This window comes from Onychostruthus taczanowskii, unplaced genomic scaffold (assembly GCF_017590055.1).
Source record: "Onychostruthus taczanowskii isolate IOZ18803 unplaced genomic scaffold, ASM1759005v1 scaffold4, whole genome shotgun sequence".
Lineage (NCBI taxonomy): Eukaryota > Metazoa > Chordata > Aves > Passeriformes > Passeridae > Onychostruthus > Onychostruthus taczanowskii.
Genome location: NW_024501459.1, coordinates 19,935,909 through 19,949,650, shown reverse-complemented (window position 1 = coordinate 19,949,650; position 13,742 = coordinate 19,935,909). Strand labels below are relative to the sequence as shown.

Here is a 13,742-nt window from a genome sequence, read left to right as displayed (position 1 = left end):
AGCCTCGGGAAAGGTATTTCCCTTATACCCACCTCTTGGTGATTTTCTCTATTTTGCATTATTCGCTAAATACATAGATTTGTTTACAAGCTCAGGACTTTCAGATTGCTTGGTTTTCCCTACTCAGGACTGTAATTGTAAATCTGGGAGAGGCTGGAGCTGAGGAGTCTTGTTATCAGTTTCACAAACTTTATAGGCTACTATGCTGGGGAAAATCCCAGCCCCACCATCCAGAAATCATCTTTGTCATCCATCTTACATACTCTTGAACTCATAAAATGCCTATCGGGTGCTTGAAGGTTTCTGTATGGATGCATCTTTACAAGACTGCTGTGATTATACTGGTAGAAACAGTGTCAGAGTCAAGAACTTACTATTAAAGAAAGAGATTGGATGTATATGAATGTCAATAATAACCAGAATTATCTGATTACCTAGCTCCTGGAAAGGGGAATTCGACCTAAAATGAGGACATAGGACACTACTTACTGTTGGATTTTTTCACCTCCTGTTATACAGCATATGAAGCAACTGGTGGAGTGTGCTGTTAGGCACAAAACACTCACTGCCTGAGTGGCTCCTGAATCTCTTCTGATGGAAATTGCTTGGTACAAGGTTTCTCCCTGCAAAGAAGGGGGAGTGACAAAGTGATGCTACCTTGCTGTACTTTGGTTTTCCACTCCATTTAGACTGCATGGCTTTTGGAGCAAGAACTGCTTTGGTTGTCCTCCAAACTTTATTGAAGTCTCTAAAATGTGACCGTATTAAAATAATAAGAAGAAATCACAAGCATATTCACATACTAATTATTATGCAAAGTAGGGAGGGGGAGGGAAGAAATTATGAGATTCCTTTGAAAAGCTGCCAGCACAGGACCAAATACAAAAGGTGTTTGAAGTGGGAGCACACTGTACCAGACTAAAGAATTACCAACATACCAGTTATCCTTGTTTAGGGGTATTATCATTTTATGACATCTATTTACTTTAGCATAGCATTTTTTATTTTTTGACTCAGTCTCCCAAAAGTCTCCTCTAAGTCCACAATGTATTTTAGTATCACTACAAGATGTTTTCTTCATTTAAAGCTTTTCTCTGTTGCTTTGCACTGTAGGCAGGTAAAAATTGACTGCTAATTAATGCAAACTTCAGCTTTTGTTTCCTTTTTTTTTTTCCAGTTAAAGGTGTTGAAAATAATAATAACTTACTCGTAAGTTTCAAATAATAATTTTTCTTCAGTTCTTTGTAGAAGGAAGTATTTCAGCTTGATCCTAACTTATATGTCTCCATTTATGCAGCCTAGCAGCAAATATATCCTAGTAATGCACAGAACGGAGAAAAAAAGCAGGGACATTGTGAAAGAAAAATAGCAAGTACCTCAAAACATGTATTTTTCTACAACAGGTCTGTTTGTTTTTATGCTGCTGTGTCAGAGACTTGCTTATTTCAGGTATCAAGATCAGATCATCCGGCGAGAGCATCTGCCAGCAGTGGCTTGGTAGGGGCTCCTTGCTTGGGACACATCGTAGCTGCATCCTGGCCAGTGCAGTGCAGGTTCCCAGTTGGAAGTTAGCCTTAGTTGCCTCAAATTTCTCTGCATTGCTGATATAAGCCAACAAAAGCTGATACAAGCCAACAAAATGAACCTTCTCCTGCCAAAGTGAAGTCTCCTCTCTGAATAACACCAGCCAAAAGAGCCAGCAGCAAAATGCCACTGTATTTGTGCTCCTGGCAACTGCAAGCCCCTCTGCTGTTGCAGCCTCTTGCAGGGAGGGCACACAGCATCTCCAAAAAGCCATGGTCAACACACATGCTCCAGGGACATAAAAATGTCTGCAACTCATGGCCCCACAAAAGTTCTGGCAGCAAAACTTGCTACTAAAGACACAGTCTGGCAGGGTGATTTCTCCTGCAGACTACTACATGTTTTCTTACAGGGGCAATGGGTTTGCCATACCACAGACAGGATTTTGGTAAAAATTGGTGGAACATGTTCCCACTTGAATCTCCTTATAAACTGACTTGTGACTTGTGCTGCCATGGAGGGAAAACAGAGCATGGGCACCTGATAGAAAACCAGATGTGCAAGGAGCCCTGTTCATTCCTGTGGATTTTCAGTTTTCAGGTAGCAATTGGTCCAGCAATATACAAAGGTATTTGAATGTCAGACATCAGTTATCATATATTTGCATTAAAAATACATTAAATACTGCTCTAAAGAGTTTTCCTTACAATGCAGCAATTAAATTATAGTTTCTCTCAAGAACTCTCTTCCCTAGAGCTAGGTACCTTCATTCTTCTCAGTATTTTAGTGAGGATAAAAGCCAGGTTCAAATTACTCAAAATCCAGATTTGACTTATTCCACCCATATTTGTTCCAGACATGTTTAAATCCATGGATAGTTTTAAAAATGCAGATAAAATACATGGTTTATTTCTGGACTTGGCATGAATTGAACTGTATTGAACAGACCCCCATGTCCCTCACTGGAGGTGTTTAAGGCCAGGATGGGGCTCTGAGTAACCTGGTCTAGTGGAAGGGGGGTCCCTTCCCAGGGCAAGGGGGTTGGAACTAGATAATCTTTAAGGTCCCTTCTAACCCAAACCATCCCATGATTCTATGAACACATTACAGTGTTCATACAGGATGTGAACATAAGCCTCCATCTAACAGGCAGATGGGAGGCTGAGTAGAAGTGTGACTTCTCTCAGTAAGCTTCAGCCAGCCATTTTACTGGGAAGGGAAATGTTCTTGGAGTGGCAGATACTAGACAGATGGACAGAAACTCAGTGCTAAAATAGCTTGTTATCATCTGAACAGGCCCAAAAGTGATGGTACTTTATTTTGTAACAGGTTTTGAGCACAAACCCAACTCAATGTGTGGATTCATGCCTTGAGACCTAGCTTCACCAGTATCTCATTCTAGGTTTAACTACAAGACTCTGAACAGGCTGTTCAAGTCACGCATTAATCATTTAAACTTAAAAAAAAAAAGTGACTCTGCAAGAGAGTTAATGTGTTACTTCCAAAACTAACTAAAATTTTGGAGTCCTGATCCTCTATGGTATATATTTAGAAGAGGGCGTGATTCCTATTCAAATTTGCAAAGTCTGTCTGATCATGGTTTGAAAGTTTTGATAAACATGCTGAAAAGTGCAAAGTTTATAAACTGAGAGATTGTCTAAAAGAACATATTGCTTCTTCAAGAACAGGTACAGCATTTCTTAGAAGACACAGAGGTGAACAAGTCTATGGAATTTCAGAATCTACATTAAAAGTCCCATTAGGAAAGGCTGAAGTAAAATTCTGCTTGGCTTTTAGTGGCTGAAAGTGTGTGATAAAAAGCACAGACTGGACAAGAAAAAGTTATGATTTCTACTGCTAGAGCTGTTACAAAAATCAAACCATGAACTGGGAGAAGTCACATGGCTGGGCAGCTGTAACCGATTTTTGAGATGATAAAAGAAAACTTTAGACACTTTGACAGCTCTTCTGTGGGTATAATTTTTTTCAGGGTTCTTTTTTTTTTATAAAACCACTTAGAAGCTGAAAAAGAGGAAAGAAAGCTTGTACTTCTCCTGCTTATGATAAAAAGAGAAGACAGATTGAGAGTTGCTGGTTCTAAAGTATTAACAGACATTGTGATTGGAATTACTCAATTCAGTAACTAGCAGAAATGCTTCTGTGTAATAAATAATTACAATAATTGCACAATTTGCTTTATAGTCAAAATAATTTTGCTTATCTTTGTTCTGATGGGCCTAATGTATTTTATTTTGTAAGAAGTGCTAATTTCATGCATTCATAATGAATTCTCAATTTACATTGAAAAGCAAGTTGAAACAAATAAAAGCTATAAACTGAATTAGCTGGTAAATAAATATTTACCATTTTAACATAACAGGATGGAAAAAGTAAAATATAAAAAATTAGAAGTTAAACTTTATAACGGTTAAGTATGAAAATAGTCTGTACTACTGCAGAGTGAAATTTAGTGTAAAGATTAAATAAACTGTGAGTTAACAAGCCATCTCGTTTACCAGCCAATAAAAATTAATTTTCTTTAAGAAAATATCTGCAAATATTTTGCATTTGCAAAACAGGGTGAAAGCTGATGATTTAAAGACAAGTTTCTAGCTGCTACTTTGACTGTAGTCAGTAATTTAAGTTTACAGTGATTCTCAGGGAAGGTTTTCCTGCAGGATGGAGCTCAGTTAATGAAGATTCACTAGAACTCCTCCTGAAATGTTGGCTCACCAGCATAGAATTGGCACAGCTGCCAGCCTGGCAGTAAGGCAATACAGCAAGGCAGCGTCCTTCTTTCAGGCTTTTTGGTCTGAGCAGGAGTGAGCCATTCCCTCTGCCATCTGAAACTTGTTCCCAAGTCAGCATTAACTCATCTGGCACTGTGGGCTGGTCCAGAAGAAAGCACATGCTCTGCTTCTGCTCCTTTCATAAGAGACTCTTGTGTTAGTTCTGTGGTATTGAAAATTACAGGGATGAATGATGAAAACTGCACTTTGGGCTGTTTTACATTCTTTCAGTACCATTTAGTGTGATGGTTGTTGACTTCTCCTTGCTGCTATACTTAGAAAGGGGAGTAGGAAGGAGATGAGTGTTAGTATTATGGGTTATGACACAAAAACATCAAAAAGAAAGTCTGTTCTCATTTCTCTTTGGTATCCTTTGGGGACCTGCAGTGTTTAGAAAAAGCTCCTATTCCACCACAGGAACTTAGGAAAATGGGTAACAAACTTTGTTTACACTCCAGGACTACATATGGCCATACAAGGTGGGTGGGTAACTAGGACACAGAGCTTTTTCCTCCACTGAGCTTAGTTTCCCACCACTAGATAAACTTCAAGTAGGTTGCCTGGTGGAATTATTGTTCATTATACGTCAGGCTTGGATTAAACATAGAAAAATATCAGAAGCTTCCTCTGCATTCATCAAATAAAAATCCATGGGAAAAAAAACTGCATAATGCCCCAGAAGAAATCTAAATTAATTAAAGTCACCCCCTACAGAGAACTTGGGCTCTGTTTATTTTCAACAAACTATTACAGGTTTTGCAATATTTTTCTGGAAGTTTTTCACAAACATTCCTACTTCCTCTCATTTCAGGCCAGGGCTGAACTGCCAGGATGGAGGAATTCTTTGGACCTGACCTTTAGTCATGAGAGACAGAGGCGCTCAGCCCCAGTAGAACTACAGCATTTTACAGATCTATTACAGATACAGATTTAAAACTGCAATGTGAATTAAAAAACGAAAGAGTTGTGCAAGCTATGCCACCAAAAGATGTATCAAAAGAGTCTGATGTAGTGAGAGTATGACACGTTCCAAGCATGGAAAAGAAATGGCAGGTTGCTTCAATAGGCAACAGCATGTCTCGATGGCAAAGCCCCTGTTGCACATCTCATCCCTTTCTTCCCACCTCCCACGGACAAGACAACCCAGAGCCTTCCATGTGCAGCGCAGCACCCCAGCCATGGCCTCGTGTCAGCCTCCCAGCACCTCGTGTGGGCAGCAGGATATGCACAGGGTCAACCCTGCAGGTCCTTCACCTGCTTTGCTGTAGCCAGAATTCCAGGGTAGAGCAACCAGCAGAAGCTGTGATAGGCAACATCTGCTGTGCTGGGAAGCTGCGTGCATCCAGGAGCGTCTCTCGGGGTGTGACACCAGCACCTGCTCGCTCTCCTGCCTACAGATTCTCTCTGTGAAGGACAACTTCAGTGCAATGGTAACAACTCAAGAAAACAAAATGCCTTGTAACTTTCAGTGGAAAACGGGCTGTCAGGACAGTTTCTCTTCCTGCCTTGTCTCCACTCACCCCCAATTAATGTCTGCAGTTCTAAAGGAGTCCTGTCCCCTCCTCCTCATTCCCACTATAAAGTAAACTCAGATACTGCAAGCACACAGAGGGATTTTCAGATTTCCACCCACACAAGCAGCTACTTGGCACATCTGATGCACATGTGAAATTGGTTCACAGGGGCCAGGGCAGGCACCCACATCTCCATTTCTAGCTCTACTGAGCTTAAATGTTATAATTTATTTGATTTCAAAGCAAAAAATACACAACTTACTTTACTTCACAGAGGCAAAAACCTCAGCAAAGCATCTTTTTTTCCCCTGGCAGGGTTGCGTTACAACTCCCCCACTCCCACCCACACAGCTGAACCCAGTGCCTGGTCAGCCTGAGAGCTGTGAGGAAATCAAATGCACATGTCAGCATCCCACTCTCCTGCTCCAGCCACGAACCATCCCAGAACCAGAACACATGCCAGGGAGTGGTGTACTAGCTGTGTCTTTTCTCAGATAAACTGTACAGCAAAGTCGTGTTCGCTCAGCCTGATGAAAGTTTTGGAAAGGCAATACTCTAAAGGTTCCCAGCACGGAGCTTTCGTACCAAAGTTCAGAGCTCTGGGATACACAGCCAAGATCTTAAGTGTAACAAAATTAATATTAATGCTCCTTAAAAGTGGACAAGTATTTCCTTAAAGGAAATTATGCCAGTCTGATTAAGCAAGTGCTAATTAACAAATATAACTGACTGCAAGTGTAAAAACAATTGCTATATTATTTCCATCTACAAGAATAATAGTTTCCACAGAGAGCTTTCCTCTTTGGATTCCTCCTCCCTTGCTTACTTAAGCAAAATACATAAATACCCAGCAAAATACATAATCTGTCTCACTCCACTAGCTTTAATATTTATCTGGGTACTTGCTTCCTTACAAAAGTTTCCTGTATTCCATATGTTGCTGTATCTGTCATCTAAGACTTCACTTCACCATCATTTCCATACATAGCTTTAAGTAAAAAAAAAAAGGAACAACTAGTCAAAGTTACAAATATGCTACTCTCTTGTTAGGAGATGCAAGAGAACAATTTTTATTTTAATTTATCCTATTTCAGTGAAGTGCAATGCTCAAAGTGAAGAAAAAACTAGCTAAGCAGCTTGTAAACATGAGCTACAATTCACTCATAAAGCTGGCAAGCAGAGGAACCATGTACCCAACTTCTGAAGTTATTCTGCCATGAATAAAGCAAAGGCAAAAGCCTTCTTTCACATAAGCTTTACACTAGTTGTATTTGGCTTCTTTTACTAAGAATCTAAGAGGAAGTAACAATTTATAACCCAGGGTAAATCAAAGCAAAATGACATTTTGATGAACACTAGAGCTTATCAATCGCAAGGAGACACTGTATCAGATTGCTGAGGAATTCCAGAGCTGCTAGAGCGGCTCCAGCAGAGCAGAGCCAAGGGTCTCCAGCAAAAGCCATCGCTAGCTGAGGGCAGGTGGCGCAGCACCACAGCCTGGCACCAACACTGCCAGCTGCCCAGCAACATCCACCAGTAGCCAGAGTATTGCTAGAAACACATCCAGGAAGCAGAGAACAAAAGGCAAAGGAAACCCAAGACCAACTCGTGCTAGGAAGCCTCAGCATAAGAGAAACACACTGGGTTGCCAATTTCTTCTGAACAGCATCGCTGGGAGTCGAGCGTCTGCATCAGACTGGTTTTCAGACTGATGAAAACTGAAGTTATGTTTATAACCAAGATGATAGAATTCTCTGTTAGAATTTTTCCCTAATAGTATGGTTTGGCACTGAAAACAGAAAGACAAAGAGATCATGAGATGATAAATCCTATTAACACACCTACTGCATGTTCAAAAGTTTCAGGTTTTTGTTAGGGAGGGTGGGAAGACTGCAACGTTTCAGTTCCACACGCACAGCTGAAGCATTAAACCTTTTCTGCATAGAACAGAGTGGATAATGAATGTGCGGGGGAAAAAAAAGGCCAATGGTGAAATAAAGCTGAAAATTTACCTTTGCTTCTGTTTGTAAACAGATGCAGGAGGAACCAGACAAGCATAATATTTGGTAGTCTGCATAATTACAACAGATGTCTATGTTGGATAAAGTGGCCTGTACAGTAGATATAGAGGCAGTCTAACATACATAAATAAAATCAAAACAGCTACTTATTATCAATTTGCTTATGAAGAAGAAGACAGCTTATCTTGTGTTTAATATTTATAGCTATACTTAAGGCAATATTCATTGCACCCTTGAAAGAAATTCAGATCTACTACCTTAAGCAAAGTGGGCTTCAAAAAACTGGATGTCAGACTATACAAATAAAGTATTAGTTTAGGCATAGTAGACTTTATTTTGGCACTTTAACAAATGCTTTATTTTACAGCAGTGGCACAGCATTTGCCAGAAATTTTCTTTTCTTGGCACAGTTATTTCAAGCAGTTATTTTACTAATTGAAGTTCACTAAATATTGCACAAGATATACCTGTTAAATTTTTACCCTGTTTTTACTTGCTGAACTTGTATGGCTTTGAAAAACTTGCCAGTTAAGTATAAGTAAAAAGCAATATATTAAATATTTTAGCACAGGATAGCATTCGTTGGTTCCTAAATGACCACTGAACTTGGGACAGCAACAAATACAAGTTGCACAACTCTTATCTGAAGAGCTACCAGATCTTATTTACAATACATTGCCATTTCTGAAAAGCACTTCAGCTTGACATCCTGAACACCTGTATTTTGTGAATCTCAAAAATAAAAGAACCAGGAGGTCAGCAGAGCAGAAGACGAAGCCATTTGTCTGTTACAAAGCATAATATAAGGAGGCAGACTGTCGTCTTCTCCCTGTGTCCCTCTATCCAGCACCTATCTGAGGTCTAAGCAACAGACACTTCTCTCTTCTACTCAGAATATTTCTTTCTTCTCTTATGAAGATATTCCACTTGTCTCAACTCTTCTGCTGGAGTCTGAGCAGAATAAACCAAAATTCTTCAAAGGGACAGGGAAAAAACAAATGCGAGCAACAAATCAAAACCAAATACACACAGTAAATGAACTGGGGTGCTCCTCTGAATTTTACAGTAGGGAAAACAACATTTGCAGGAAGAACAGGCCTGTGTCAACACTGCCATTAAACATAATGCAAAAGTCAAATGTCTCACAGCTAATACACCAGATGCAAGACTTAAACATTCCCACTTCTCTCTGCCACCTTAGCATTAAATCTGGAGTGAGGATCACCCTCATCAACAGCCTTTCTTTTTTGGTCTGGATTTTTAAGATCTACTAGATGTACTCTGTGACATTAAAACATAAGCAAACAGACATAAAATGAAAAACATACAAAAGTATATCACAATAGAATTCTCAGTATTAGGCCACATGATTTATTCAGTAGTGTTTATGTTCCCAAATTACAATTATGTCTATCCATGTAAGACTACAAAAGTTACCATTAGAATCGTCTGTGCTTATAAAATACCAACATTTTCTTTTACTGTTATATACTCATTAACACCAGTCTGCAACGAGTCACATATAATCATAGGCACTTCAAAGGCTTTAAAGACGTTTACAACTTAAATGCATTTTTAAAGAACAAAAATTTAAACCTCTACTTGTACCTTCAAATTGCAAATAATTAACAAATACAGTGGCCATAGAAATCTGCAGCAACTTCTCAAAATACTGTTAGAGTCTTTGGGTTTGCTTAGGTTCGTCAGTAGCTTACTACAAATCTTCCTTACAGGAGATTTGTTTAGTAAGAATATGACTATACAGTTTGTAGTAATAATCCAATTTTACACATTAATTTGCTGTTACAAATCTCACTGAAGCTACAGGTACGCTGAGAAACAATGCAAAGTGTAAAATTCATATTCTGACACTTAAATTTATACAAAGTGGAGGTTGAAGTTTACATAGCTGAAAAATTACATTTACACTAAAAGTTACTGTTATCTGAATTATCTGAAGACAAATTGCACCATGACAACTACAAAAAGGCATTTTTTGGAAACAGATAAATTAATGAAATAAAAACTAACTTGTAAGATCAATCTGAGACATGCTGACCAAAATTAAACAACTTTCATTGAACCATAGGATAAAACAATAATTTTCATTATTTTATATTTATGCATAAAGTTTTAAAAATCATTCAGTGAACATCAATGGTTTTATAAAATAATGCTTTGCCACTGTTATTCACAGAACACTGCAAATGTTAAGTTTTAATTTTACATTTTTAAACGAATATGTGAAAAGTTTTAAATACAATGGGGTTTTATCATAAAGGTGCCATAACGGCTCTTTAATGAAAAAAAAACTTCATTATTCTATGCAAAAGCTTTATTTAAAAAAGTTCAGTGATCTCATAAATAGAGACACTAAATAGGAATTTTATGCATAAAACTCCTTAGTTGGTGCCTTCTGATAGGCAGCACAGGATGGTTTACGTTCACCAAGGTCGTAACTGCCTTCATCCTTCTTTCTCATGCGATACACCAGCAGCAGGATAAGGAAGATTGCAAAAAGAAAACCAATAACTCCGCCAGCAATAACAGCTGTAATCAAAGAAACAGAGATTCACAATATGCCAGTAAAACAAGCTTAGGACCATACTTCTTTTTCATCTCACACAATAAGTTTGCTATTATTTTCAAATTGCAGGAAAGGGCTCCCATTATGCAACTGTCTTCATTATTAGTATCCTGAAATATACTGTCAGAAAGCTTGTTTGCATTCATGAAGGCAATCATTTAAAATTACATTCCACTTACAAGTCAGAGATCCAACAACCCAGTTTTAAAAAAGTTATTAAAGTTTTTTCAAAACCTCAACTAAGACCACCACTAGTACTGCCAGAGGAGCAAGCTGTCTTTCAAACTCACTTTTCAACAGTAACATTTTTGACATTAAAAGATTTTGTCACGCTAGCTAAGAAATGGGCTTTTACTTTTCTCTGTCAGTTTTTACTCTGACTCTACGCTGAAATAAACTTCCTATTGTTCAATAATAGAAGAGAACACTTCACACATTTGTGGGTGTGTGAGAAGTATCAACTCCCAATCAGACTTCAAGAGGAAACCCACATACTTCCACTGATGGGGATTTAAGGTTATTTCACATTTTGATGCTCATAGGAAGATGTGGTCCAAAACTATGTGAATTTCATGGCTCCCAACTTCCTTTCCAAATACATGGGGGGAAAGTGCACCTGTAAACACTGTCTTTAGGCAAAAAAAAATCTCACAGGTAGTGAAAACATTGGTGGCCAGTTTGTGCATCCCTGAGTTATGCATAGAAATAGACCCTCTTTATCTTAAGGGATTTCTGTACCCTAATGGATTGTGCCTATCTGTCCCCTTCCATCCACCCATGCCTGCCATGAGTTCCTCCCAAGCAGCATTCATCTGCACCACATCAATCAGACAGCAGTGTGCTCCTGGGAGGCGAGAAACACATTTATTCTACAAGCATGAATCAAATTCCCACTCCTCTTCTGAGCTGTGAAAGCTCCAGATACTCAGCCGGCAATGCTCAACTTGTGGGCATCAAATCAATTAGCAACGGACTTCACTATTAAGTATTTCCCCAAGATGCCCAATTTATTCTCATCAAATCAACCACTGCTACCCACTACGAATGTGCTTAGTACTAATGTGTTTAATAGTACAAATCTGCCAAGAAAACTCAAATGTTGAGCTAGCATTATTTGATACGGATCCTCTCTCTTTTCTGTTTTATTTCTGGTGAGATAGACCTTGGCAAACACTGCCTCACCTGCCAGAACTTCTGTTCTCTGGAAGAGGTTTTCTGAATGCTTCTGAGTCAACACGTCAGTGTCATCCCCTGGCTCATCGCTCTTTTTCTTGGCATCCACCTCAGGCCTTTCCTCTTTATCAATTTCTTCAGGTGACTGTGGCACAAAAAAGAAAACTGAGCATTGCTTACAGAGTGGGCAGACCACAAGCTGGCACTGTCACTGCCTGCCATGGGCAGTCACAGCTGTGGCTCCATGCACATACTGCACAATACCAACACAACACACAGGAAGCTTTTAGAGCACAGAAAGCTGGTCTAGACATTGTCATTGGATCTATTTGTCGTCATCATGTCAGAATGAAAAACACTGCCCGTAAGTTTAAAAACTCCAAAAGTACATTTAGCAAACAGCTCTTAATATTGCCTGTGTTTATCAGAATAGCAGCCTCTGAAAAAAATAACAACTCTGAAATTAACAAATCAGATATGTTATATGCAGAACACCTTTGAGAGTAACTTAGACAGTATCATCTATGGTGGTAGAAGGAAATACTAAAATACTAAATGGAACCTGCAGAGTGTTCAAACTACAGCCAAACCATACAGCATTCTCCTTTGAGAAGGAAAGTTTTACAGACAATTTTTGAGTAACTCTTCGAGAAATATAAAAAAACATACAGCTCAGACTCAAAGGTATCATGATACATTATTTTGCATCTCTCTTTTCTTTCATGTGAAATCCAGACGTTGCCATACAGACTTTCTAGTAGGAATGAAAACAAACAGCTCTGTAGTCATTTAGCAGGCTGTAGTAGTAGGTAAAGTTTAGGGGTGCTTTTTAATCCATATAAATAGAAGACAACATCAAACCGTCAAGAATGTACAGTGGAATTATTTTAAATGGTCTTGCTCTCCAGCCACGCACCTTTGTTTGCGCAGGCACCTTGGTCTGCATTTTCACTGTGGTGGTCTCAGCCCTGGATGCATCACTAGTTGTCGGTAACTTTGGAACTGTTCTGGATGTTGTTATCACTGCACTATCCTCGTCTTCCTCAGCACCTGGAGACAAAATGTAACACTTCATTGACCTGTGAAATTCTTTCAGACTAATTACATTTTTTGATTATGACACCACCAAGGCAGAGATGGTTGCACAGCCCAGCCTAGGAAGGGGCCTTAGGTGACAATGCCTACTAAGATGTGTGTGCAGACTGCACCCAAACTGTCAGGGGGATACTTGCCCCAAGTGATCCCATGAAAAAGGGAGTGCATCAGCTGGTGTAAGCAGCAACCAGGAAATTACCATTACACTTTTCAAACAGAAGAACCCTTCCTGAAAAGAGGCATGAGGAAAGCTTTAACACTTGCAACAGGGGCAGAAAGTCTGGAGTGAAAGCAGCAGCCATCAGGCCTGTGTGACATGGGCAGAGCCCAGTGCCAAGGGCTCTGATGAGGTCCCACAGCATCAGGGGCTCTGCTAGAGCTCTGGCAGTGCCACACCCCACCTGTGGTTACCCTCAGCAGCTAACTTCAGCTTCCCCAGAGCCACCACGGGCACCCCCAGAACCCATACCCTGGCGTGCAGAGTCTCCTCCTGGGCATGGCAGGAGGTGCTGGTGGGGCCCCAGGCTCATATGGGGGTCCCCAAGTCTCCAACAGCGAGGGTGTGTGGACAGAGGGTCCTGTACACTCAGATAAGGGGAGCTTCCACACCCATGGCCTGTGAGACGCGTGGCTGTGTGTCGTGATCACACACTGCACGAGTTACAGAAAGGGATTTAGAAATTTATAGTTGCTTGTTACCATTTTATAAATGGTAGGTATTGTGGTTGTCTGCTGTACTGTTGATATTAAGCCTAAAAGTATAGTTCAGCAATTGCTAGTTAATTACATACCATAAATAAATCAATACACTTCTTTATCCTTACTTAAACCATATGAACTGAACAGTTTTTGCCTGTCACATACTGCTTAAACAGAATTTCTCTTCTACAGCACATCTGTTGAATTCTAAAAATCTAAGCAGTTTCTATCTACAGGAAGATTACTACTACTTTATGTTTCAGTCACTAGGAATTCACATGGTTTTAAACGCCACATAATTCAGAAGGCCTTTTCTTTTGAACTGAGTAAGAGGACAAAA

The 13,742-nt window shown here is 39.5% G+C and overlaps 1 protein-coding gene across 1 annotated transcript in view; it reads right to left on the bottom strand.

Moving 5' to 3' along the window:
- Window positions 1–8,158: 8,158 nt before the first annotated feature.
- The window catches only part of SDC2 (syndecan 2), a 60,224-nt gene continuing 54,640 nt past the window's right edge, over window positions 8,159–13,742 (bottom strand). Inside the window, exons 3-5 of the mRNA XM_041412663.1 lie at window positions 12,525–12,658; window positions 11,618–11,753; window positions 8,159–10,398 (exon numbers count right to left, since the gene is read on the bottom strand). Of these exons, the coding sequence (XP_041268597.1) occupies window positions 10,235–10,398; window positions 11,618–11,753; window positions 12,525–12,658 (434 nt within the window). The 3' untranslated portion in view covers window positions 8,159–10,234. The remainder of the gene's footprint in view (window positions 10,399–11,617; window positions 11,754–12,524; window positions 12,659–13,742) is intronic.